The sequence below is a fragment of the Heterodontus francisci genome, chromosome 45 (assembly GCF_036365525.1).
Source record: "Heterodontus francisci isolate sHetFra1 chromosome 45, sHetFra1.hap1, whole genome shotgun sequence".
Taxonomy (NCBI): Eukaryota; Metazoa; Chordata; class Chondrichthyes; order Heterodontiformes; family Heterodontidae; genus Heterodontus; species Heterodontus francisci.
The window spans coordinates 14,784,710-14,810,717 of record NC_090415.1 but is presented as its reverse complement, the minus strand read 5'-3'; the positions used below and the strand labels follow the sequence as shown (position 1 = coordinate 14,810,717).

At 41.7% G+C, this 26,008-nt stretch overlaps 1 protein-coding gene across 4 annotated transcripts in view; it reads left to right on the top strand.

Moving 5' to 3' along the window:
- Positions 1-25,621, top strand: part of LOC137356452 (immunoglobulin superfamily member 1-like) — a 52,756-nt gene extending 27,135 nt beyond the window's left edge. For 2 of the 4 annotated variants that reach the window (XM_068022344.1, XM_068022345.1), the window contains exons 2-8: positions 10,379-10,502; positions 12,879-12,914; positions 13,485-13,775; positions 15,647-15,952; positions 19,533-19,823; positions 23,060-23,167; positions 23,843-25,621. In XM_068022344.1, coding sequence (XP_067878445.1) covers positions 10,472-10,502; positions 12,879-12,914; positions 13,485-13,775; positions 15,647-15,952; positions 19,533-19,823; positions 23,060-23,167; positions 23,843-23,904 — 1,125 coding nt within the window. In that variant the 5' untranslated portion in view covers positions 10,379-10,471 and the 3' untranslated portion in view covers positions 23,905-25,621. Of the gene's footprint in view, positions 1-9,474; positions 9,594-10,378; positions 10,503-12,557; positions 12,693-12,878; positions 12,915-13,484; positions 13,776-15,646; positions 15,953-19,532; positions 19,824-23,059; positions 23,168-23,842 lie in introns of those variants that run through there. The other 2 variants (XM_068022343.1, XM_068022346.1) reach the window with 2 other exon arrangements.
- Positions 25,622-26,008: the final 387 nt, after the last annotated feature.

Here is a 26,008-nt window from a genome sequence, read left to right as displayed (position 1 = left end):
TTTTGCTTCATGAGATTGTCTCAAGCATCTGCCATAGACAACCTCTCAATCCTCTACACTTCAGGAAATGCAAGCAAAGTCATGAAAAATGTCCTTACAAGGCAACCGTCTAAGCCCCAGCCTTATTATGATACATCTAGGCTGCAACGCTAAGATGTTCGGCGTCGTGACTAAAGCTGAAAGCAGTACTCGAGATGGGGTCTAATCAGAGCTCTGTCTCACTGTCACATAGCTTCCATACGTTGTTTTCCAGGCCGCTTGGCACCAATGTATCATTCCCCCAGCATTTCTGGTTGTTTTCTTGTACCTCTCTTTTTATTTTAACGATTGAGCACTTGAGCTCCGAAATCTCTGATGAAAGGTCACATAGACCTGAAGCGGTAACTCTATTTGTCTTTCCATAAATGCTGGTGCCTGGTGAGGATATACAGCATTATTTCTGTTTTTTTCCGAAATCTCCTTGCTCCCTAGTCTTTCGTTTATTGCTTTTTGGGAAATATTCCTCTTTATCTTTATTGGGGGGGTGGGAATAAAACGTGGATGAGATCCTTCTTTCGCAAACTGAACTTAATCCAGCAGGGAATTAACCACTCAATTCATCTGACCATGTCTCTTTGAGACTTCCAGCACTACTTGCTAACCCTCATAATTGACTGCAATCTATACACAAAACAATGAATTTACATCTCTCCATTCATACTTCTGAGTCACTAATAACTAAGGTGAGAAATTGAGGAACCAGAACATACCCCTGGGGATTACGATTTCCAAATCTTGCTATGGCAGTCTGTCTGTCTATCTATCTATCTATCTATCTATCTATCTATCTATCTATCTATCTATCTATCTATCTATCTATCTATCTGTCTATCTATTTGTATATTTATCTGGTCATCCAAACATCTCTTTATCCATCCATCCATCATATTGCCCTGTATGCTGCAAATCTCCCTTGAATTCTGTGCACATTAACAATATCAACAAGCAGACTAGCCTATGCCTTTTACAGTGGTAGGAGTTTTGTTGCTCAGTCCAAGTGATTGAGTGCTTAAGTCCTACTCCAAAGACATGAGGACATAATATTTGCTTACAGCTCAGTTCACTACATTTCTGCCTATTCTGAAAGCAAGTTAATTTGAGATTCTGTGTGCCATTTAAGGTATATCTGCAACAAGAGAACCTTATGGTTCTCCAAGCTAGTCATGCAATACATCAATTGAAACAAGAATTGAATCAAACTAATTGTTCCTAAACTGATGTGTAACAACAACTACAGCATGCACGTGGTGGATTTCAGATAGTACACCAACCCCACAGAGAAGCGGACCACACTCAAGAGTGAATTTTAAATCTGAGGAATTGAAATAGATTTCAAAGGCAACTGATAATAAAATAATACCCATAGTGAAGATCAAAAATGTGTTACTCAATGGAAAATTAAAAAACGGAAGTGAAACCATCCCTCAGACTGATGGTAAATGCTTTCTTTTTTTTTAAGATTGTCCAGGAGAATAGCTAAGTTAAAACCTCCAAAGCAATGGTTAAAACTACTGTTAGAAATTAATCATAATTTCTCTTTTCGATGAATGAGAATTTGATTTTATTTTTGTTACTTACGTGTGGATCTTGGGAACCAGCATAGACTACCACCAGGACAGAATTTGGTTCGGTACGGGAGGTAATGAATCGATCAAGATATCGGACGCCAACTCGGTGTTCATGATTAAGAGGGCTTGCCAGCACTGGCACTCAGTTCCTGTGTTATTTCATATCTGTGCCTGTTTGCGCTCTCGACTGCAGAAATTCAGATTGGCAATGTTTTTTTTTCTTTTGTTGTAAGAATATTGAAGGATTTATTTAATTGTGAACGCTAACCTTTTATTTAGCTTGTTCCATGTTTATAGTTATATTACATCATCTTTCTCAAAAAAACCTCTTGCTATTCTGTTCAGTGTGTGGTTAATAAGCATTGGTCTGTATTAATTTACGATTATTACGATTACCCTGTTAAGTTTGGAAGACTGAAATGTCATTAGTGGCCACAATGTTTAATCTAAAATATTGTCTTCCCTAATGGAGATGTTTTCTATTGAAGATGATAATGTTACTCATGATTTTTATTGTTTTCAATGCCTAAGGATACAAAAAAAAGAGCATTTGGAAAATCTGTTGAAAATTGAGTTTCATTAGTTCTTTTGCAATTGGGGAAGTTTAGTTTGAAAATAAAAGTTGCATCAAGTAGGAATATTTTGCTCCACCACTTTGAAAATGAGCAGAGCCATTTAACCTTTGTGCTGGCAAGATTTTTTTTTCTCATTGAATTTGCCACAGACATTTCATATTTCTGAGTGTAAATGTTCGTATTGGACGTTAATAAAATGTAAGTTCCTAAATTAGCACATTTGTTTGGACAAATTAGCCCATGGGATTTTGAGTAGGACCAAATGGATTCGTTGTGATTTTTACAGCAGACAACAATGGTCAGGACAACATGCATACAGATCCTACCACAAGAGATTTCGAAGTTTATTTTTTTTAAGAATTTATCTGCATACGTCAAATGTCACAGCATGATGGCGCTTTGGACGAAAGGTTTTGCCACACAAAGACTTCGCCTTAAGCCGTTCAAGCCATTTGTTATCTTCCAAGGAACATAATTTTAGAAGGATAGATATTGAAGCCAGCTGGAAATATTAAATCATCAGTCCTGGGGATAATTCTTTTTGAGATTTGAATCGATTAAAATGAATTAATATGGCTAGCTATTTCAAGCGCTCAAAGGCAACATTTACCTGAAATCTAAGGAGATAATCAAATTTTAGTTTTAAAAAAATACCTGATAGCAAGGCAGTCTAGGTGGTGCTTACTTATATAAATAAAGATTTCCTTTGGGGATAAATAAATTGAACAGTAACAAAACCTGCCAGCCCAATAACACTGTTATTTCAATTTGGAATAATTTGTAATGCAAAATGGTCAGTGTAACTTAGCAAGCTACTTATAAGAAAATAAAATATACTTGTGATAAAAAAAAACAACAAACAAGATATTTTAGAACATATGTGAAAAGAGAAGCAGAGTTAACGTTTCGGGTCAGTGACCCTGGGAGTTCCGAAGAAGGGTCACTGACCCGAAACGTTAACTCTGCTTCTCTTTTCACAGATGCTGCCAAACCTGCTGAGTGGTTCCAGCATTTCTTGTTTTTATTTCAGATTTCCAGCATCCGCAGTATGTTGCTTTTATTTAAGATATTTCAGACCCCCCCCCCCCCCGCCAACATCCGGGTTTGTGGTGGGGGGACCCTGAAAATACTTCCATGACAGGCCTGCCACGCTACCCGATGCTGGGGAGATCCGAGGCGGCCCGCTGGTGAGGAGGGAGAGGAGTGAAGTGTTCAGCAAAGGAAGGGAGGACCGAGGAATACCATTGCTATTGGTTTATGGGATGGTGGGAAGGGATTGAAGGTCAAAGTTACTAAAGATGGTGAGGTGGGAGAAGTTCGGGATCGGAAGAAAAGATTTGTTGGGGGCGTGGGCAATTAATAAACCTATTAGTCATAACGGGGTGGGTATGACAGGTGCTTGGAACTTTGAATACAATTTGATCATATTTTCTGAAGAACCGTGTACTTTAAAAATTAAAATGCCTGGGAAAGGCCTGCAAACCTTTATTAATGGCACCAGCGCCTGTGTGCCGGTGCCGGATGCCATTGCCGGGGACAGAGCACATGCACTCTCCATGTAAATGAGCCAGCACACTAAATATCGTGGAGGCTGGGGGAGCACATCTGACGCATATGCTGCGCCATTTTTGAAGTTCGCTGCTGAGATCGGTGGCGAGCTGTAAAAATTCAGCCTATGCTAATGCCTGGAATCAAATAGAACTGTTTGATTTCTGTTTAAAAGATAATATGAATATTGGACTGTAACGTTCCTCCAGGTTTCATAAATGAGATAGAATAGGAACTAATGGGATGTTTAAAACTGCATGAGACTAAGTGATGAGTGAGAGTGACAGAGGCAGGAAAAATCAAACTAAAGAATATGAATTGGAAGAGTTAGGGACATTTGGTTAGAAATTGCATTTAGTAGTTTTCTCTTGGAGATACTTGCACCATTGCCGATTTTGTTTTAAATTCATTGGCTAGTCTGACTACTATAGCAGGACCATGCAGTGGGAAATAATCAAAGACCTCAGACAACGCACCCCCCACCCTTGATCGTGTGATATGATCAATGGAGAGTTAAGAATATGTGACTTGATGTCGGGACTCCGGTGTAAGTGTGGAAACGTAATTTGCCACGTGTTAAAATAAATAACATGCAAAATGCATGATGACTTGCACAACTGGACGGGTCTCAGACATGCTTCACTACTTGACACAGTACGACAGGAAATGGTTAAAGTGACCAGTGGAGTGAGAAAACAGTTTAAACTATCAAGGCATTGCTGCATACTCCATAGAGAAACTGACTTTAAAATCAGGATAGAATGGTACCTGTCAGAGGGGTAAAATTGTTGGGCGCTTGACATAAAGAAGGATATGGAATCTTGATTAAGACAACTGAGGGCTAGATCTAGTACTTAGTAAGAACGATGCACAAAATTAATATAGGTAAAGAGATAGCTGTCGAATCGTTTAATTTTATGTATGATATGTTACTTGAAACGGAACTTTCAACATCACAATAATTTAGAATGAACATCTCTTCAGCAAAAAAAGAAAGAAAGAGGAATGTTTTTGAATGGAATGATTTTTAAGTGGGGAGTGCCATTCACTCAAGTATAAGAATAAGCTACACGCAGATCAACCCCACCCCCCCTCCCTCCTCAATGAGCTTACATATTTCTAAGGTGTTTCATGACAAAAGGTCAACACGCTATGAATATTCAGCTGGGCTTGCGATCTACCCTGGGTTATGCAGTCGTTCGTATGACCTAGTGGGCTCACCTCCTCCAAAATGTCAAAACAACCTGATTTTTCTGTCTAAGACATTGATGCCCAAGAAAGCAGCTGTCTGCGCAGTGAAGTACCGAAAATAGTGCCTTAAAAATTAGGGTCATTCTATACTTGTGGGTAGGCCAACATCACGTCAAGAGTTAGCTCATTATTCGCCCCTCCACCAATATACGCTTACAAACCAGATACAGACTCTAGCCACCAGATTGGGAAATACCACTAAAAATGTAGATAAATTGCCAACCATTATGCAGAGGTTCATGACCGACCCAGAGCACTGACGGTCAGATGGCTCAGGCTTCGGGACAGTCAGTAGAGGCCAAGGGGGATACCCCCTCTGAAGGAGACAGCCCCACAAACACATGGCCTGAAGTGGGGTTCAGACGTGATGAGAATGGATGGCTAGTGATCACCGTTATGCTGTCCCGGTGCCAACAACAATTTATGCTGGTGGACGCTGGAACCACTGTGACAATTGCTCGTACCTCAGACCCTGCATGTCAACTCGCAGTGTGTAAGGGTTGCTTTGCTGAATCCAGCGCCAATAGGGCCCAGGCTTTGGTGCATCCCAATTAATCTACTGTTGTCTCTATTCTTTGGGGGTAATGGGAATTTATATACGACAACCAGGGATAGACGGTGTTGTCTGGGGAGTGATTCGTTACAACATCCCAGCTCACCCAGACTCACAAGTCTGATTCAACAGCCCTCCTCCGCTTTCGCCACATCTAAAGATGATTGTGGATGACTGATAGGGATGTATTAATGGCCCAGTCTATCAGTAAACAGTATCTTATTCCTAAAGAGAGCCTCCCCTGTCTCGAAGAGGTTATTGAGTCCTTTGGTGAGCAAAGTGTCTTCTGTGCAGGAACGATCATGAAAGATTTGAGACAATGTTTATTGATCGCAGGTACATCAAGGCTCTTCTATTCTAATCTGATTGAAGGACCGCAAATAGGGGATTATGACGATTGATAAGGCGTTTGTAGATGGCGCGAGGAATCAGTACATGAATACTTCATTCTCTAGGTGGGGACTATAAGGTGTAGAGAATTTGCAACTTAATTTTATGAGTAACTTTTTAATACTTTTTTCTAAGGCTGAATGTAATGGCAAGGCTGGATTGCAAAGCATGACGGTCAGAATCGCTGAAATATGACATTTTGTCAATGTTGAGATGTGCTTGTGTGTGGAACTGCATGTAGCCTAAAATGGAAAGGGGAGGTCATGCAGCTGCAGAGGGGCTCACATTGTAAAAGCTATGGACATATATTACGTTTCTGAAAAATTAAGGACAGCTAAACAAATAGTACTAATTATATGCTATGTACACTAATGCATTGAAGTCTAGTTGAAATAAAGCCTGCTTTATCATGAAGTGTTTTTTTTCTCAAGGCCATACTCTGTTTAAACCTTTGTGTAAGAACAGTGGGAGAGATGGGCTGAAGAGTCCTTACAGGGGTCGAGATGAGATAAGTGTGAAACTGCAGAATTGACAAAATGTTTAGTATCAGCAATAATCTGGCATTTACGATCCTTGATAAAATAAAAAGAACCAGGAAACATCTGTAAAGTGTATAGTTTGAAGCATTAACTAACATGGGTCCAACAATGATGTCAACCAGGACCAATTAGGATACCTGGAACAATTCATAACCTAATATGGTAAGATCCCAGCACCCCAAGAAGTGTAAAAGAAAGGGTGTTACAGGATACACGTAGAACGAGAAGATAGACTACAGTGAACAAAACACAACATGAGAAGAAGAAGGAGAGAAGTCTAGGGCCCAGCGACCTCTGAAGAGGAACCGGTGTTGATCGTTGCTGATAACCTATCGCCGTTGTTAAGTGTTAGCTTTGTATATGTTAGGTAAGCCTAATAATCGTTCTGACTGGATCACAAAACTTGAATCTGTACCTTGTAAGTCTAACTTGGTCAAGAATCCCATGGTAAGACCTGTCGGGTGTCCTCTGTCTCACCTTTATCCAGGTAACACCAACTGAAACTTAAAAATGTAACAACTTTATTCAAGAATGGAGGGACAGGAAAACTGCAGACCAGTTATCCAGACATCAGGCACACAGGAAATGCTGGCATCTATCAGTAAGGACGTCTTAACAATACACGTAGACATTCATAACATGATCAGACAGAGTCAACATGGTTTTAAGAAACAGAAATCGTGATTGACAAATTTACTAGAGTTTGTTGAGGATGTAACTGTTAGGGGAGATAAAGGGGAGTTACTATGTGTCGTATACTTGGATTTCAAAAAGACATTCTATAGAATTGCCACGTAAAAGGTTAAAATGCAAGTTCAGTGCTCATGGGGTTGGAAGTAATATGTTTGTATGGACGGATGATTGTTCAACGGGCAGGAAGCAGAAAGTAGGGATAGACAAAGCATTTTCAAGTTGACAGGCTGTAACCAGTAGAGTGCCACAAGGATCAGTGCTGCAGATTAGCAATTTGAATCTATATTAATGACTTGGCTGAAGAGACTGAAAGTGGCGTATCCAGATTTGGTGATGATGCAAAGCTAGGCGGGAATGTAAGCTGTGAGGAGAAAGCAAAAAGGCTGCAAAAAAGGTAAATGAGTGGGCAACAAGCTGCCAGATGAAGTGTAACGTGGGAAAGTGTGAGGTCAATGTGAAAGGCGTGCAACTTCTAAATGTTAATGCTCCTTGAGACTTGGATGTATTCGTACAAAGACACAGAAAGTTAACAAACAGGTACAACAAGCAATTAAGAAGGCACATGGCATGTTGGCCTTCATGACAATGGGATTGGAGTACATAAGTAACTATTTCTTGCGACAATCGTCTAGGGCTTTGGTGAGACCACACTTGGTGCACTGTGCACAGTTTTGGTCTCTGTATGCAACAAATAATATATTTGCTTTGAGGCAATACAAAGAAGCTTCACTCGATTGGTTTCTGGGATGAGAATTGTTGCCATATGATCAGATGCTGAGTAAATTATGGCGATACTCTGGAGCTTAAAGCAACGAGAGGTGACCCCATTGAAACAGGTAAGATTCTGAAGCGGCTTGAAAGGGTTGGCACTGAGGGGTTGTTTCCGCTGCCTGGGAAATCGAGAACACAAGGGTGCAGTCTCAGAATCCGAGGTCGATCATTTGGAACGGGAACTGGAGAAATTTCTGCACTCAGAGGGCTGGGAATGTTTGGAGTTGTTGTCCATCTTCGACATTTAAGGCAGAGATAGAATGGTTTTGGTCTCTCAGAGAATCACCGGGAGCAGGCGGGGTGTGGAGAAGGGTCATAAAGTCATAGAGTCATACAGCACAGAAACAGGCCCTTCGGCCCATCGGATCTGTGCCGGCCATCAAGCACCTAACTATTCTAATCGCATTTTCCAGCATTTGGCCCGTAGCCTTGTATGCTGTGGCGTTTCAAGTGCTCATCTACATACTTCTTAAATGTTGTGAGGGTTGCTGCCTCTACCACCTCTTCAGGAAGTGCGCTCTCGATTCCAGCCACCCTCCAATCGTTTTTTCTTCCATTCAAATCCTCACTATTCCTCCTGCCCCTTACCTTAAATCTATGCCCTCTGGTTATTGACCCCTCCACTAACGGGAAAAGTTTCTTCCATACTAACCTATCAATGCCCCTCATAATTTTGTATACTTCAATCATGTCCCCCCTTGGCCTTCTCTGCTCTAAGGAAAACAACCCTCGGCTTTTCTGTCTCTTTTCATAGCCGAAATGCTCCAGCTCAGACAACATCCTAATGAAACTCCACTTCACCCTCACCAGTGCAATCACATCCTTCCGATAGTGTGGTTCCCAAAATTGCACACAGTACTCCAGCTGTGGCCTAACTAGCGTTTTATACAGCTCCATCACAACCTCCCTGCTCTTATATTCTATACCTCGGCTAATAAAGGCAAGTATCCCATATGACTTCCTAACCACCTTATCTACCTGTGCTGCTGCCTTCAGTGATCTATGGACAAATACACCAAAGTCCTTCTTACCCTCTGTACTTTCTGGGGTCCTACCATCCATTGTATATTCTCTTGCCCTGTTAGTCCTCCAAAAATGCCTCAACTCACACTTCTCAGGATTAAATTCCATTTGCCACTGCTCTGCACATCTTACCAGCCCATCAAAATCGTCCTGCAATTTAAGGCTTTCATCCTCACTATTTCGTGCCATCTGAGAACTTACTGATCATACCTCCTATATTCATGTCTAAATCATTAATATAGACCACAAACAGCAAGGGTCCCAGCACCGATCCCAAGGGGCAGAAGACCTGCCATTATCGAATTGAATGGCAGTGCAGGCTCGGGGAGGCTTGTGGTCTACTACTGCACATATTATTGTTTTTTGTTCTGATCTGAGTCACTAGATGACTGCAGTAGGCACTCAGATCACGATTGATCCAGTATTCTTTTTACATTTGACGTCTTTCCTATGTGAAATGATAGTTGTGGTAAAAGCTGCTGACAACCATTTTCACAGCCACAGCATCAGTAATAAGAAGACGTGTTCACTGTGCAGTTTGTTTTAAATGAAAGAGGGAAGTGCAGTTTATGTACTTACATGCTCTCAAAGGCAGCAGCTAAGGTTATTTGAATCGTATTCATCTCTGCTGTGTTCTTTGAAGGTAGGTTAGTATTGCAGTAGCTGTGAATCTTCAGATATACTTATATATATATATATATATATATCGAGATAGCTATCAACCAAATGCTCATCTTGTCTCTCAGGGACACGAAAAAGTTTTAGAGTGAACTAATTAGCGACTGCTTTTCTGAGAACATTGTAGTCAATCATTATCTGAAATGGGAGATGTGTAAAATGTTTTGTACAATATCTCTGGGGTTTTCGTATGAACGTGATCAGCCGTGCCATCAAGCATTCCCTTTCAATACTCTACCGACCACAGTAAAACCACAGGCTGTCTCAAGTAGCACGGGAACTAAATCTGTCACTAAAACCAAAACAGGGTTCTTGCATTTTAGAAGAGATTTTATGAATACAATATATGCACAAAGAACGTGATGAAGTCAGTTATACAACAGACAGAATCTGAAAGGGAAACCACCCATCTCGGCGTGTTCCTATGACAGCATCCGTTACTTTTGACTTCGAATTCGATATCCTTTATTATTAGAACAATGCCTCCAATAGTGAAAAATCTTTAGCGAGGTGAAGGAAAAATACTGTGATTGCCTAAAATGCACACTGGTTTCTTTATGTCTCATGCAAGCATATATACTGGTGTAGCATGCCAAATCTGTGGCAGAAGGAAAAGGTCTTGTAACATTATGTACTGTCCACTGAAGGATGTTCTTTATTCCTCAGTGACTGCTTGACTAATTCTAACACCCTGCTATAATTTGTGACACAGTATTCTTGACTATTATGTTGTAATCTCTGTTCCTGCAGCTGCAACCACGCCATAGGCATTATCCAAAAATAAGTCACAACAAGAAATAACAAAAGCTAATTCTGACAAGAGTGTGCCAACCTGAGTGGAACATGTTTGCTTTCTCAGTTGTTCTTGGGATCGGTGAGTATGGGTCTCACTTTTTTTTTTCATTACCGCCTTGAAAGACAAGTTGGCCAGATGTTTATGCCCTGCTCCAGAAGCGGACGCCGGGGGAGTGGGGGGAGGGGCGGGGGGACGGTGAGGGGCGGGGGGGAGTCAAATCCAGTTGCCTAACCACCACCTCACCCGCCCCTCGCTATTTTACTAGCGAAGGGTGTATGGGAGTGGTGGGTAGTGGTGGCATACGGCCTGTCCGACCCAAGCCAACTGAGACCCAGTAAAGTGCCACTTACGGGCCTCCTTGCTAGTATCTTACCAGCAGCTGACGGTAACTTCAGCACCCGAAGAGGAGCAGGACGCAGGAAAACCTGGCAGCCGACTTGAGGGCTGCAGAAGGGCCCGCCTGATCTGGCACCCTGTGGCTTGTGGTGGGCTCCTCAAGCTTCATGGGCTGTCCCCTGCTAAAACCACCCCTCTGCCATAAACTCCCAGCCCCCTACCCTTGCGGATAAAGCCTGATCCCCACATTCTTGTTCCGAGGGGAAGTCCATCACACCACCTCTCTTTGGGTGCAGTCCCAGCAGTAACCGCTGCTCCTGGTTGCACTGCTGAAGAGTTGCCGTCTGACTGGCTGGCAGCTCTTGGAGGCGGGACAGCCAGCCTCAGAGGTGCGGATGTCCCGACCGAGGACAATTAAGGGCTGAGCCACGCGAAAATACTGGCGGCGCCCAACAAAGGTGGAGGCAGCTCTCCCTTGACTTTTAAGCCAAGGATCTTTCTTTCAATAGAACTTTTAACAGTTCAGAAAGCCGCCTGAACTGAAGCCTTGCAGGATCAGGGCTCAGGTCGGAGAAACTACTTTTTCTTCAAAATTCACATATTAGACATACTTATTGAAATTATAGGGATTATAAATACAACTTTACAGGGCAAAGTCCGAAAATCGTGGTCTTAGATCATCACAGAGGGAAACCACATACACTCCAGTCATTTTTTGACCACTCTCCTCATGAAAGCAAGCTGAACGGAAGCAAAGGCAAGATATGTGTTCCCAAAAAAGAAAAATGATATCGATATATTTAACTGGCTTTATGTCCATCACTCACTTTTTCTGTCTACTTCACCTTCCATGTGTATATAGCAATGAATGCAGCTATATTATTATTATATTATTATTATATAATGAATGCAGCTATCTGTTTTCGCCATAATCTAGAGGTTACGAAAAACAATTTAGTTCCACTACATGACAGAGTGAGATTCTTTCAAAAACAAATCATTTTCAACGTGACCGGAGTGAGATGATTTTGTTCGTCATGTAATTACGATTCAAGATGTGTGCGTCATAGTTCATTGATGCCATGAGAAAATATTGCCCTTGGCAGGAGTGCTGCGCCTCGTCCCGGACATGTTACCAGGGCCCCAACTAATGACGAAAGCTTGCATTGCCTGGAATAGAGAAGGCTAAAAGATTATTTTGATCGGGATTTTTAAGATTTTGACAATAATTGAAAATATAGAGAAAGAAAAAGTTGTTCACTGTTGCAGAATCCAAAACAAGGATCCAAGCACTTGAAATCACCTCCAGACCCTATAGGTCCGAATTAGGGAACGGGTGTTTCACCGAATGGGCGGTGGAATGCAACAGATGCTATCTCAATGTTTTTTATACCTTGAGGTGCATAGTGCTTTACGCGCCAAGATGATTAAATTTCTTATTCAGAGATTATGGAGCCAAGGCTTGCAGATGGAGTTCGAATGCAAATCAGAAATTATCTTATTGAATGGCGTAACAGGCTAGGGGCTGTTCCTCTGTTCCTTTGCTCCGAGAAATGCAAACTTTATGTAAAGCATGAGAACAAACTGTGTAAATATGCCTTGCAGTCTTTGAGTATAGAAGATTACAGGTTGATCTGATCGAGACACGGATAATGAAAAAAACTGGTTCTACTATAATGGGGAACCTAAAAGCAAACTAAGTTTTAGAAGAATCGAGAACACACAACTTGCAATTGAGCACTCAGCGATTCAGGAGAGAACTCAGAAAGTACTTCCTAACACTGGAGGCAGTGGACATCTGTCGCATTCTCACCCAAAATAAACACTTGGGTGTAAACCGTCAACTTGAGCCTTCAAAGCTGAGATCAATAGCTGTTACTTTGGGTATTGAGGGCTATGGAGTGAAGTCAGGAAAATGAAGCTGAGATACAGGTGAGCTATTATAAAATTGAACAGTGGGGCAGATGAAAGAAGTTTAATGACCTTCGCCTCTTCCTCATGTTCCGAATACAATGATAATTTATCGATTCTCTGAGAATTGGTACATTTGGTTGGAGATCATTAAAATATCGATGTGCATTTTTTTTTTACTTTCTTCGTATTTTGTTTTTTCTGCAGTTCATCTCCATTTGCTAGTCGGACAGGGAACAAACTGTGAGTCTTCAGAAGTAAATGTTACTAACCAATTCACTAACCTGAACCTGAGGGTACTATTGGCATGATACCCGACGACTTAGTACTGGGGAAAGCTGTAAAACTGCAGGGCGCACTGACCCTTTACATAAATTGTTATGGGAAATTTTGCAGTAGTTTCTTCAAGTTCCAATATTCCGAAAGAGATTGTCCTCACTATCCAGCAAATATCGTGTGTTAAATTGTATTCAACAACCATGCGCTTTGCTGTCCAAAAGCATGCAGTTTCGCTTTAGCCTTTCTTGTGGTGTAATAAATAACTGTGTTTAAATTGGTTACAATTGTTCTTCTTAGGTTCATTGAAACATTTGTATCATTATTACGACCTTAACCATAATCAAAAATTGTTTGATAATTCAAAGCTATTTAAAAGCAGAGGGCGTTCTGTCTTCTGACACTATCGTCATTGCAGCACGGATGCGTTTCTTGTTTTGGTAAAGGCCACATGGAACTTTGTTTATTATAATAAGCGAAAAGTAAATTTACGAAAAGAATTTCGTCGATAAGCTGTTCTATTTGTCCATTCCTCAGATGTTTTACCGAAACCAACCTTATCTCTGAATCCACCCTTCAATGGTTTCCTAATGGGGGAAAAAATAAACTTGACTTGTCGTTGCCAGTGTCCCATCACGAGGATCCACTTTTACAGAAGTCAGGATAGGGTCAACCAAAGTTATATCAACCACGGGAAGTGTGAGAGCTCATTAGCTTTCATAGCAGGCCATGCCCATGACGGGAATTACACATGCCAATGTATAGTCTTGAAGAATAATGAATGGAGATATTCAAATGAAAGCGACGTTGTTCAGATACATATTCGAGGTACATATTTGATTAAGGGTTCTAATTGTCATGTTAATTACAGGGGAAACTGTTCTCGTCACTGGTGCTTAAGGCGTAATTCATGGACCCTCGGACGTCAGTTATATTTGCGTGTTCGTCTCGTTATGCAAAGCAATCCGGGGTACATCGATTTGAAACTGACGGTGTTAAGCAGTCTATAGGTCTTTTTAAACTCCAATTTCATATGGAACGGTTTTGGGTTAGGAGCCTGCTAATGGTGGACAGCTCTCGCAGTTGTCGGCGCATATTTGCTCATTCTGAGAAGGCATTTCCGCTGCTTTCCTTCAACCTGCAGAAAATGTCTTTTTTTTTAAATAAGCGACCCCCCTGGCAGTCGGAGAGTGAGTCGAAGGCAGAGCAACCCTTCAATATAATCACTCTTGTCATCTCCTTTTTGGCGCTTCTGGTAGAGGAATAGCAACGGGCCATTGGTGTATTTGCACTTAAATGTATTCATGCATTGTTAAATACTGCAGCTAAGTGAGGATATGATATTGAACTGGAAAGTTTGATATGTGATTCAATCAGTCACTTGGTTTTCTACAGAGAAACTGGAGGCTAGTCAAATCAGCTGGGGCGGAGGTGTAAAACGTGCAGTATCGCATCGACCGACATTACAACATTCAGCCTCTCGAGCCTGCACCACCATTTAACAAGATCATAGCTGATCTGTTTCTGTCTCGAACTCCACACTCCTATCTACCCCTGATAACCTTGATTCCCTTGTGTCTACCTCCACGTTAAAAAAAAACAATGATCCCTGCCTCCACCACCTTCTGAGGCAGAGAGTTTCAAAGTCACACAACCCTCTCAGAAAATAAAAACTCCTCATCACTGTCGTAAAAGGGCAACCCATAATTTAAAAGTGTCCCCTAGTTCTGGACTCACCAACAAAAGGAAACATCCTTTTCCAAATCCACCTTGTTACGGCCGTTCAGGATCGCATATATTTCACTCAGCTCTTCCCTCACTCTTCAAAACTCCAGTGAAAACAAGTCCCGTCTGACCAACCTGTCCTCATAAGAAAATCCTCGCATTTCAGGTGTCAATCTAGTAAACCTCCTCTGAATCAACTCCAACGCATTTACGTCCTTCCTTAAATAAGGAGACCAAAACTGCACGCAGTATTCGAGATGTGTTCTCACCAATGTCCTGTATAACTGAAGCATAGCATCCTTACGTTTATTTCCAATTCCTCTCGGAATAAAGGGTAGCATTCCATTGGCCAACATTATGCAAAATGCCCGTAATTGCAGTGAATGGAATTAAATATGTGGCATGGTATGAAACGTGCACCCGATCCCTTCAGGCCCAGTCTGTAACACTTTCTGAGATCAAATTCTAGTCGGTAGATTTGAAGACGCATCTCAAAGCAAGAAGGAGATGTGGAGAGGTGGAGTGGTTTAGGGGCAGAATTCCAGAGCTTTCAGGTATGGTAATGCAGCATTTATGGTTGAACAGAGAGACAGTTGCAATGTGCAAATCAGGGGCAAAGACTTCAGAAACTGAAGCGTTAGAGGTGAAGAGACCCAGATAAAGAGTGACGTGAGAATCGGAGGGGAATGGTAAACTTTTGAGCTCAAGGATGGTCAAGATTGAGCAGGCAGTATAGACATGTGCACTAATAGACTGTCCAAGGTTCATTCTTGAAAGGCAGCGAAAGGTGACTGGACGAAATAGCCTGCACATTCGTATTTACCCTTCTCAGTATCCGGTTTATTGTTTTGATTCGATGTTTATGTGGAAATAGGATTGCATGTTGAATGTCTCAATGTGCCATTCCGTCGAATTGTGCTATACAATTTCATATGTTTGTTTTTTTTCTGTTATGCATTCCAATATTGTTCCAGAGGAAGTCGCAATGCCGAATATTGTCACGAAGCCAGCCTCTGGTGCCGTTTCAATCGGAGAAAAACTCCATATAAGCTGCAAAGGCGACATTCGCTCCGCAGGGGGGACATTTCACTTATACAAAAGTAACAAAAGGTCACCTCTGCTGTCCCATAATGCTTCTGATGCTGCTCGAACTGTGACCTTTACCATCGACATTCAAAACAAACAGTCGGCAGGCAATTACAGCTGCCGATATCAAACGGAGATTCTCAGAAAGTTGGTGCATTCGCCATTCAGTACAGAGGCGAAGATTACTGTGAGAGGTAGGGAGCAACACATATCAACACGTGTTTTAATGTGCTCATGTCTCAATATCAGTCATTTTAGAATGAACGCAGGTGATGAACTAATTTGAATTCCAACCCTCATGTAAGAATTTATCTGCAAAAGTCAACTGTGGCTGAATTGTTGATCTATTGTATTAACATTTTCTATCCGAGTTCTATGCGCCGGAGGAACTAAGCACTAAACGGGTTTAGAGCAGAATAATCCTAAAACTGATCCTACAGATGGTCATAGATGGTCGACTGGATCGATGGCGTGAAGAGCTAATGGGAGCCGAATGGAAAAAGATTGGTGCAAGAATGTGAAATTCAATTCACGCCTCTTAATCACAAAGGTTCCACGTTCAGTTCCCGCTCCAAGATTGAGCACAAGAAAGGCTGACACTCCACTTCAGTACTGAGAGAGTGCTGCACTGTCGTAGATGCTATCCTTTGGATGAAAAGTTAATCCGAGGTTCCATTTGCCTGCTCGGTTCAATGTGAAAGACCCCCTGGCAATAGTTCGAACAAAAGCATTGCAGCTAACTCTGGGTCCTGGCCAATATTTAGCCCGCAATCAATATTAGAAACACATAGATTATCTGGTCATTATCACATGGCAGTTTATGGATGTCTGATTGCGCAGGTTGACTGCGACGTTTGCTACATTTCAGAAGCTGCAAAACGGTTTGCACGTCTGGTGGTCATGAAAGGCGCTATATAAATGCAGTTTTTCTTTAAATAAATAGACAGCGGATGGTTAGGACTGTCCATACAGAATTGAGAATCTATGTAAGTGACCACTTTGTGTTCATTATTGAACGAAGACAAAATGGGATGCACTAAATGCCCTGCAATAAAATAAAGAATAGGCACAGTCGGTTTCACGCTTTTTACCATCCTATCTTATATTGTAAATATTACCTAATAGCAACATTTATGTGAAACTTATGTCATATACTTTTAGTTTTAACTGAATGGCACAATTTGCAATATATATATATTGCATAGAGTATAATTTAAGACGCTGGAAACATTTTGTAGGACATTTGTTTTTGAAGTAACTATGTTGCAAATAAACTTCAAGTGCCGGGAATCTCCATGGACCTAGAGTACAATGCAGTTTCAAATGGAGAAACAGTTCATGCTACCTGTAAACATACCATGCCCCCCACAAAGGGGTATTCTACTTATACAAAAAGCATAAAAGGGAACCAGTCGCTTAATACATCTGACGCTTAGCCGAATGCGACCTTTGCCATAAATACACTTTATAATGGCTCTAGATTTAATCGTAGTTCTTGATATCAGTCAGTTTAGCGAAGGTCTGATGGAGTCGCCATTCACTTAAGATACAGGGATTACCATGCAATGCATGGGTCAACAAATATCAAATATTTTATAGCAATTTATCTGAAAGAATTATTCCTTCGATCATATCAATGTATAATTGGTAATGGACTTCAAATGCAATACAAACGACATTTACGAACGTGCTTGGAGAGATTCACTTGGGATTAGTTTTGATCAACTGTCTTACCTTTTCCTTGTTGCATGGGCTGCATAAGTTCGCTCCTCACAGTTTTAGCGCAAAATATGTCAAAGCAAAGAAAACTAAAATTGCTGTTTAATTTATTTTTATTATTTAGTCGTTTGGAGGATGTGGGCGTCACTGGTTAGGCCAGCATTTATTGCCCTTTCCTAATTTCCCTTGAAAAGGTGGTGGTGAGCTGCCTTCTTGAACCGCTGCAGTCTTTGGGGTGTTGGTACACCCACAGTGCTGTTAGGAAGGGAGTTCTAGGAATTTGACCCAGTGACAGTGGAGGAACGGCGAAATAGTTCCAAGTCAGGGTGGTGTGTAGCTTGGAGGAGAACTTGAAGGTGGTGGTGCTCCCATGCATCTGATGTCCTTGTCTGTCTAGTTGGAAGAGGTCATGGGTTTGGAAGATGTGGTCGAAGGAGTCGTGGCGAGTTGCTGCAGTGCATCTTGCTGCTGGTACACGTTGCTGCCACTGTATTTCTGTAGTGGAGGGAGTGAATGTTGAATGAGGTGGATGGGGTGACAATGAAGTGGGTGGCTTTGTCCTGGAGGGTGTGTGGCAACTTGAGTGTTGTTGGAGCTGCACTCATCCAGGCAAGTGGAGATTATTCCATCAAACTCCTGACTTGTGCCTTGTAGATGGTGGATAGGCATTGGGGCGTCAGAAGGTGAGTTATTCGCGACATAATTCCGGGCCTCTGACTTGCTCCTTTAGCCACAGTATTTGTGTGGCTGGTGAAGTTCATGTTTAGGTCAATGGTAACTCCCAGGAAGTTGATAGTGGGGGATTCAGCGATGGAAATGTCATTTAACATCAAGGCCAAATGGTTAGATCATCTCTCGTTTGAGATTGCCATTGCCATGCACTTATGTGGTGCGAATGTTACTAGCCACTTATCCGTCTGAGCCTCGATGTTGTCCAGGTTTTGTTGCATCTGGACACGGGCTGCTTCAGTATCTGAGGAATTGCGAATGGTGCTAAACATTGTGCAATCATCAGCGAGGAACTGTGCTTCTGACCTGATGATAGAGGAAAGGTCATTGATGAAGCAGCTGAAGATGGTTGGGCCTAGGACATTACCCCAAGGAGCTCCTGCAGTGATGTCCTGGGACTGAGATGATTGACCTCCAGCAACCACAACCATCTTCCCTTGTGCTAATGTAGTGAAAAAAAGTTCACCAAACTAAATATGCCTAATATTGATAATGTATGCAAAACAGTCTATATACACTTAGGAACTCTTCCGTTTTCTACATGGTCTGATGGACTTTCAAGTTTTTCCCCAAATAAATAACACCATCTCCATCCAAGCAGCCCTCATAATTCTATAAGTATAGTGAGGAAAATTGGTGCATGTATACAATATTATATATATATAGACTCCTCTAGCCTTAAAATTCTTATCCTTCTGTTCAAATCCCTGCATGACCTCGACACTCCAGTCTCTGCCAGTCCGACAACAATTCGGCATCTGTGTAATCTTCCAATTCTGGACACTTATTCAGCTCCAATTTTTATCGTTCCAGGATTGGTAATGTGGATGTAGTCACCTGCATAGCTAACTTTCGAATTCTGTCTGCAAAATTTCTGCTAAATTATGGTGGGAAATTTACAACAGTTTCTTAAAGTTTTAATATTCCCAATAAAGTCCCTATTACGAAGCGGCAATCATGACGTTTCCCCTATTTTAAACTGCATTTAAAACCCTGCATGTTGCTATCAGAAATCATGTAATTTCCCCTTCAGCCTTTCCTATGGTGTAATAAATAACTGTGTTTAAAATGGCTGCTGTTGCAGTTTTCTTTGTTCGTTGAAACTTTCATGTTATTACGGCCTCAACAGTCATTGGAAATTATTCATTAATTCCAATGATAAAGCTCTTTAAATGCAAAGGCACGTTATTTTTTGGTACTATCGTCATTGCAACACAGATGAGATTTCTGTAAAAGGACACATTGCACTAGGTTTTTCACAACAATATAAATGTAGATTCATTGAAAAAAAATGTTGATAAACTGTTCTGTTTGTCCATTTCTCAGATGCTTTATCGAAGCCAACCTTAACTCTGAATGCACCCTTCAGAGCTTTCAGAACGGGAGAGAAAATAACCTTGACTTGTCGCTGTCAGTGTCCCATAATGAGGATCCACTTTCGCAGAAATCAGGATAGGATCAACTACACTGATCTTAAAGACGGAAAGTGTGAGACCTCTTACGATTTCATAGCAGGTCATGGTCATGAAGGGAATTACACATGTCAATGTTTAATCGCAGAGACTGGAGAATGGAGCCATTCAAAACACAGTGACCCTGTTCAAATATATATTCGAGGTATGTTATGAAAACAGATTCTGTCACTGAGATTACTTGAATTGGGGGGTACTTGCTCGCCCAACAAGAGTTCCAATTGCCCTGTTAAACATAAACGTAGGGGAAACTGTTTTTGTCACAGGTTCTTAAAGCGGAATTCAAGGATGCGTGGGCAGAGGTTATGTTGCCCATCCATGTTGCTGTGCAAAGCAATCCGGGATACATCGATTTGAACTTGCTGGTGTAAGTCAGGGCAGAGGTCAGGTTAAACTGCACTTGCTAGTGCAGTCTGGTTTATAACGGGTTAGGATTAGGAAACTTGCTGGTCGTGGCGAGTTCCAGCAGTTACTGAAACATCTTTCCTCAGTGTAAGAAGGCACTTCAGCCGCTTTCCTTCAACTTCCCGAAAAGACTCCAGCGTTTGGAGTAAGAGACCACGCTGGCAGACAGTGTGTGGGTGGAAACCAGAGGAATCCTTTCATATGATTCCACTCTTACCCAGTGTGCGCACAACTGCGTGTTAATGGTTCTGGTCAAATAATATCTTTCGTAGATTTGTAGTAAACTGTATTCACGCATTTTTCCACATTCTAGCTAAATGAGGACATGGCGTTGAACCGGACATGTCTATATGTGACTCAATCAGGCATTTGAACTTCTGTACAGGCATCTGCGCTGAAGAAAATTGGGGGCCGGGAAAATTGTATCGCGCAGCTGGTGCAAAATGTGCACTATCTGATTGACCACCATTATGTGCAGTGCCTGATATTCAGTCCCATAATGGATTTGAAGATTTGGCGTGGCTTGGAATGGGCGACCGATTGGATATTGTCCATTTAGCACCATCGCCACAGACCAAATTCTAGCCCCTATGTTGAAAGACGCATTTCAAACGAGGGAAGCGATGTAGAGACGTGAAGTGGTTTTGGGGGTGGACTTCCAGCAGTCAAGGCCTCGACAGCTGAAGGCATGGTCACCAATAGTGGAAGAATTAATATTGAATATTACAAAGATAAGGAGGGAAGAGACCACGCCGGGATTTGAAAACAAGAATTCTTTTTTTTTTTAAATTGAGTCCTTGCAAAATACACTGACAGATAATGAGCAGCACTATGATCTTTTGCAGCCGTTAGTCAGTTAGAAGCACCAAATGAAAGTTCAGTAGCAACCAGATAGTATCGACTTGGATACGGTGGAGAACTTTCAGGTGTGGTAATATCAAATCAGTGCACTGAACAGAGAGAGACTTGCAATGTACATATCGAAGGCAAAGACTCAATAACCTGAAGTGGGCAGTGGTGAAGAGAGCCAGATAAACAGTTATGTGAGAAAGTAGAGACAAGGTGATCTTCTGAGATCAAGGGTCGCCAGAATGAAGGCTCGATCCCCACAACCCTGCAAGTCTATTTCCCTTCAAGTGGCCATCTAATTTCCTTTTGAAGTCATTGAATGCCTTCACTTTCGCCGCACTGGGCAGCGAGTTCCATATCATTACCACCTGCTGTTCTTCCTCATATACCCCAGGCATCTCTTTCCCAAAGCCTTCAACCATTAGTTAATAGGAACATTAATCCCGAGCTAACATATTAAAGCCTGTCATAATCTTGTACACTTCTGCTAAAGCTCCCCTCGATTTCGTTTGTTCTTTTAATAAGACTTCAATGGAGGGTTTACATCCAGGGTTGTACAACATGCAGCCTGCAGGCGAGCATACAGCCAATGGTTCCCATCCAGCCAAAGAATATTTTCCTGAGTTGAGAAGTTGTCTTCTTCTTTCAGACCGGCTTTGAAAACATCACGATGTGAGTTTCACAGCTGACAGATGTTTAGGGCGGGGACTGTGTTTTTCCAACTTCAGACAGATTCGGGGCTTGCCAACGGATTCGAACTTCTTTTTTAAAGGCAGCCAGAAACAAACAGCGCGACTTCAAAAAAAAACTAACTAACCTCAAAGCTTATGTGCTGAGCACTCCAGCTCCCTACAACTGTCCGAGATAGAGCGAGAGGGACAGAGAGGGGAGGGGGACAGAGTGAGAGAAACAGGCTTCTGAGCCTGGTGTATCTTATGATCACTGCGTATTTCAATGACTTGGGTGTGGGCATGGAGGGAGTAATGCCTAGCAGAGAACTGTGTCTATCCCCCCGATTGTACTAACTCCTCCTATCACTGTGTTCCTATTTACTACCCCCCCTCGAATGGCTCCCTGTACCAAGGTGCCATGGTCAGTTTGCTCATACACACTCCAGCCCTCACTATCACCCATACAAGTTGAAAGGACCTTAAACTTGTTGAACAATAGCAAGGGCTCAGGCTCCTCTACTTCTGCCTTCTTGTCCCCTTACCTGCATCACTTGCAGTCGCACATCCCTGACCACTGATCAAATCAGAAGACGCAATCGCACGGGGTGTGACTGCTTTCTGGAGCAAAGTTTCCAGGTATGGTCCCCCTCCCTGTCCCCCTCCCTGATGCCTAAGTATTGCCAGATTCAATCCACGCTAGTGATTCTGAGATGTAAACTTATTTTGTAAAGACAAACTACACTTAGTAATTGTCATCTGAATCTAAGAATCCTTGGTGCAGTGGATGAACAGCATCAATCGAGATATGGGAACATGAAATTAAAGGTCAATGAAACCATCAGAGTAAAAGATAGGTTTAACAACAATGTAAAAGCCTAACAGTACTAATTATCTACTTAAAAGATTAACACGTTATGAAAGACCCAGGTTAGGACTGGAATGCACTGCCTGAGAGTGTGGTGGAGGCATATTCAATAGAGAACTTCGAAAGAGTACTGGATAAATTTATGATGAGAACATTTTCCAGGGCTGCGGAGGAAAGGCAGGGCAATTGGACGAAGTGAGCTGCTCTCGCAGAAAGCGGGCACGGACAGGACAGGCTGAATGGCCTCCTTCTGTGCTGTAACCATTGCATGCTTCTATGATTCTATACATTAATGAAGGTTCCTTCTATTCATCAATTCCAGACAAATAGTTCAACATGTTCTAAGAGAATGTGCTAACCAATTTGACAGAAAATTATTAATCTTCTTCAAGTATTATTATGAATGTAACTTGTTATTACTGTTTTTTATTGTGTTTTTTTAGTAAAACAAGTAATACCAGCGGGTTTTCCAACGTTTTTGAATAAAGAAAAATAAACAATTCTTCTCCATTTATAATTGTTTTTTGGAAAGGTTGAATTGTAACATATGTCACGCATACATCAAAGAAAAATATTTCTCCTTCTCCACAGGACAACATCTCACAGCTGCCCTCGTTCAGCTCTGCCTCAGTATCTTATTGCTTATCGTGATTTTGATCATCATTGTTGACCATTTTGTTAATGTCATTCCGCCAGGAGGTAAGACACTGAAAGAAAATGCTAGATGTTATTTCTCTCTAAATGGATATTCTGTGATATTCTATATCTAAAAAAAGTCAAATCAATGGTGTTATGTCTAATGCAGAGCCTGCAGGATATCATCTTGCACTCAAACACAGATTGAAGAAGCTAGCTATCTCTCTTTGTTTTCCCCGAAAAGCAACTGTTGTTTGATAGAACAATCACAGAGCCACTGAGCCTAGATGACCCTGCTGCAGTGTCACAAAAAGAAATGCAAGTTAAGGATAAAACTTGCATAAAACCTCCTTCATTCTGATGTGCCAATCTAATGTCCATCTAAAGAAAAGCAAAATATTGTGATTGAAATTATCGCCATAAATGCTGGCCATCCCCAGTAGGCCAGGCATCCATTGTGGCAAGGGAAAGTGTGTCATTCTTTTAGATATGCGACCTTTCATCAGAATTAGAAAATGCTGGCGAGTAATGGTTTTAAACAAGCTTAGAGGCACGAAAATAGGATAGGAAGGAACGAACTAAATGGAAGGTCTTCCATAAGGTGGAAAGTAAGAATGGTAGAATAATGTAACAGATGATGATGATAACGATGCTGGGCAAATAAAGGATGGCAATGGTCGAAGTTAAGAAACAAAGCACTTGTCTAAATAGATACTTATACATTTGAAATTTCTACAGGAGTAAAGGCATTGGACAATACTGGCTCCCCTTCACTTCGCAAAAGACCAACACAGGACTGAAATTTCCTTAGAATGATTCAGTGTCTCAAGGGTGCCTTTTGAAGATCAGCAGAAGCATGTTTTGCAGTGGATTTAGACCTTTGCATCTTTATTTCTGTCATGGGAAAAGCATTTCTGATCTGATACCCTTCTCTCTAATTTCTGACGTTTCATAGACAATCAAGTGCTGCACAACTTATGCTTATTTTATCAGAACATGGAGCATTTGATGCCATTTTGTGAAAATCAAATGCATTTTGCAGTTGACGTTGTGCCAAGTAATGATACAAAACTCAGCTTCAAGCTCTCTGGCTCTTGGTGTTAACACAATGAATGTTTGTTTCATCCCACATAAACAGCTGCGCAGTGTGAGATTTGAAAGAAACAGAAACCTGTCTATGACAATCAGAAGATGTTTCATTGCTGTCTTTGTGTTCTGACCCTGAGGGGTCCAAATCATACGGATGAGTGCAGCTCCATCAACACACAAGATGTCCAACACAGCTCTGGGCAAACCAGCCCGCCTGAGGCCTCCCCACACCACTTTGGACATTAATTACCTCCACCACAGTAGCAGCAGTGTAAATTATCTATATGATGTTTTGCAGCAACACGTCAAGGCTCCTTCGAAACCACCGTCTAATCCCTCGGACTCTGCCACAGAGAAGATAAGGAAAGGCACAGGCCTTTCCTTAGAAATAACATTACCTGCAATTCCTCTCCAAATCACAAATCATCCTAACATGGAAGTATACTTTCACTGCGGCTCAGTCAAATACTGGAACTCCGCCCTTAAAAGCATTGTGGGTAACAAACGACATAGACTGACGTTTCAAGAGCATGGGTAGCCATCACTTTCAAATGAGCCGTTAGAGATGGTCAACAAATGTTGGCATTGTCGGCGACAACCACAAACTATGACAAAATGAATGACAATGGCTAAGCGCAGTTATGTTGCTGAGAAAATGGCAGGAGTGTTTATGAGTTGCATCAGCACGGTCCGGTTATTTTTTTTTATTTAGAGATACAGCACCGAGTCTGTGCCGACCATCAACCACCCATTTATACTAATCCAATACTCCTGCCACATCCCCCACCTGTTCCGATATGTCCCAACCTGCACTCGGGGCAATTTGTAATGGCCAATTTACCCATTAATCTGTGGGAGGAAACCAGAGCACCCAGCGAAAACCCACGCAGACACAGGAAGAACTTATAAACTCCACACAGGCAGTACCCAGAATTGAACCCAGGTTGCTAGAGATGTGAGACAGTGGTGCTAACCACTGCGCCACTGTGCCATGCTGGGTGTCGCGGCTAAGGAATGGAAACTAATGTAGAAATCTGTCATGAGCCGCACCCTCCAAGGATAGCCCAGAATATCAGACTGTAACTGGCCCTTGAGGCTGGGCGTGCAAACAATATGCCAGCCAGATAATGTAGCATGACTCTACGCTTTGACTGATGTTTTGACTGAGAAAATCTATCCTTCCCACAAACCCAGTTTACCTGGGAGGGCAAAATAGAGGTCCGTTCAGAATCTCCTTTTGTTTATTGCACTTTACATTCAGATTCCCTTTCCTCTCTTGTGCATGGTTAAATGGGTATTTCATTGCAAAACGCAAATCAGTTTAGATTGTCTTTCAAGTGGAACACGACCACAAAAGAAGCTGGATGTGGCATGATATATCAAATCTCTGTTGGGTATTATGTTCAACATTCGACAAATAAATTATCTTCAGGTGCGAGTAATACCTGCGTCAGGCTCAGTCTTTCCAATGCAGCACGAGCTTAACAGGGACTGTTTCTGTGTTATAGACAGTTCAGCAAGATGACCCAATTTAAGTAATAGTATTTATGCAGGCGTTGACAACTTCATAATCAGAATTGTTGGTACAAGACAAGGATCAACTCCTGATTGATGGAGTTGAAAACAATGTGATCTTCTCTAATTCTTGTTAAGATTGAATAATATTAAGGAAAAAGTCGGTCTTTCAACACCAACAGTTCTGGTAATAACCACAGAGTATTGGGCGCACGCACCATCCAAAGTCGGCTACTTACTGTTCCACGTTCATTTTTTAAAGCCATTCTTACCGAAAATGGCATTAATTGACTAGAACTT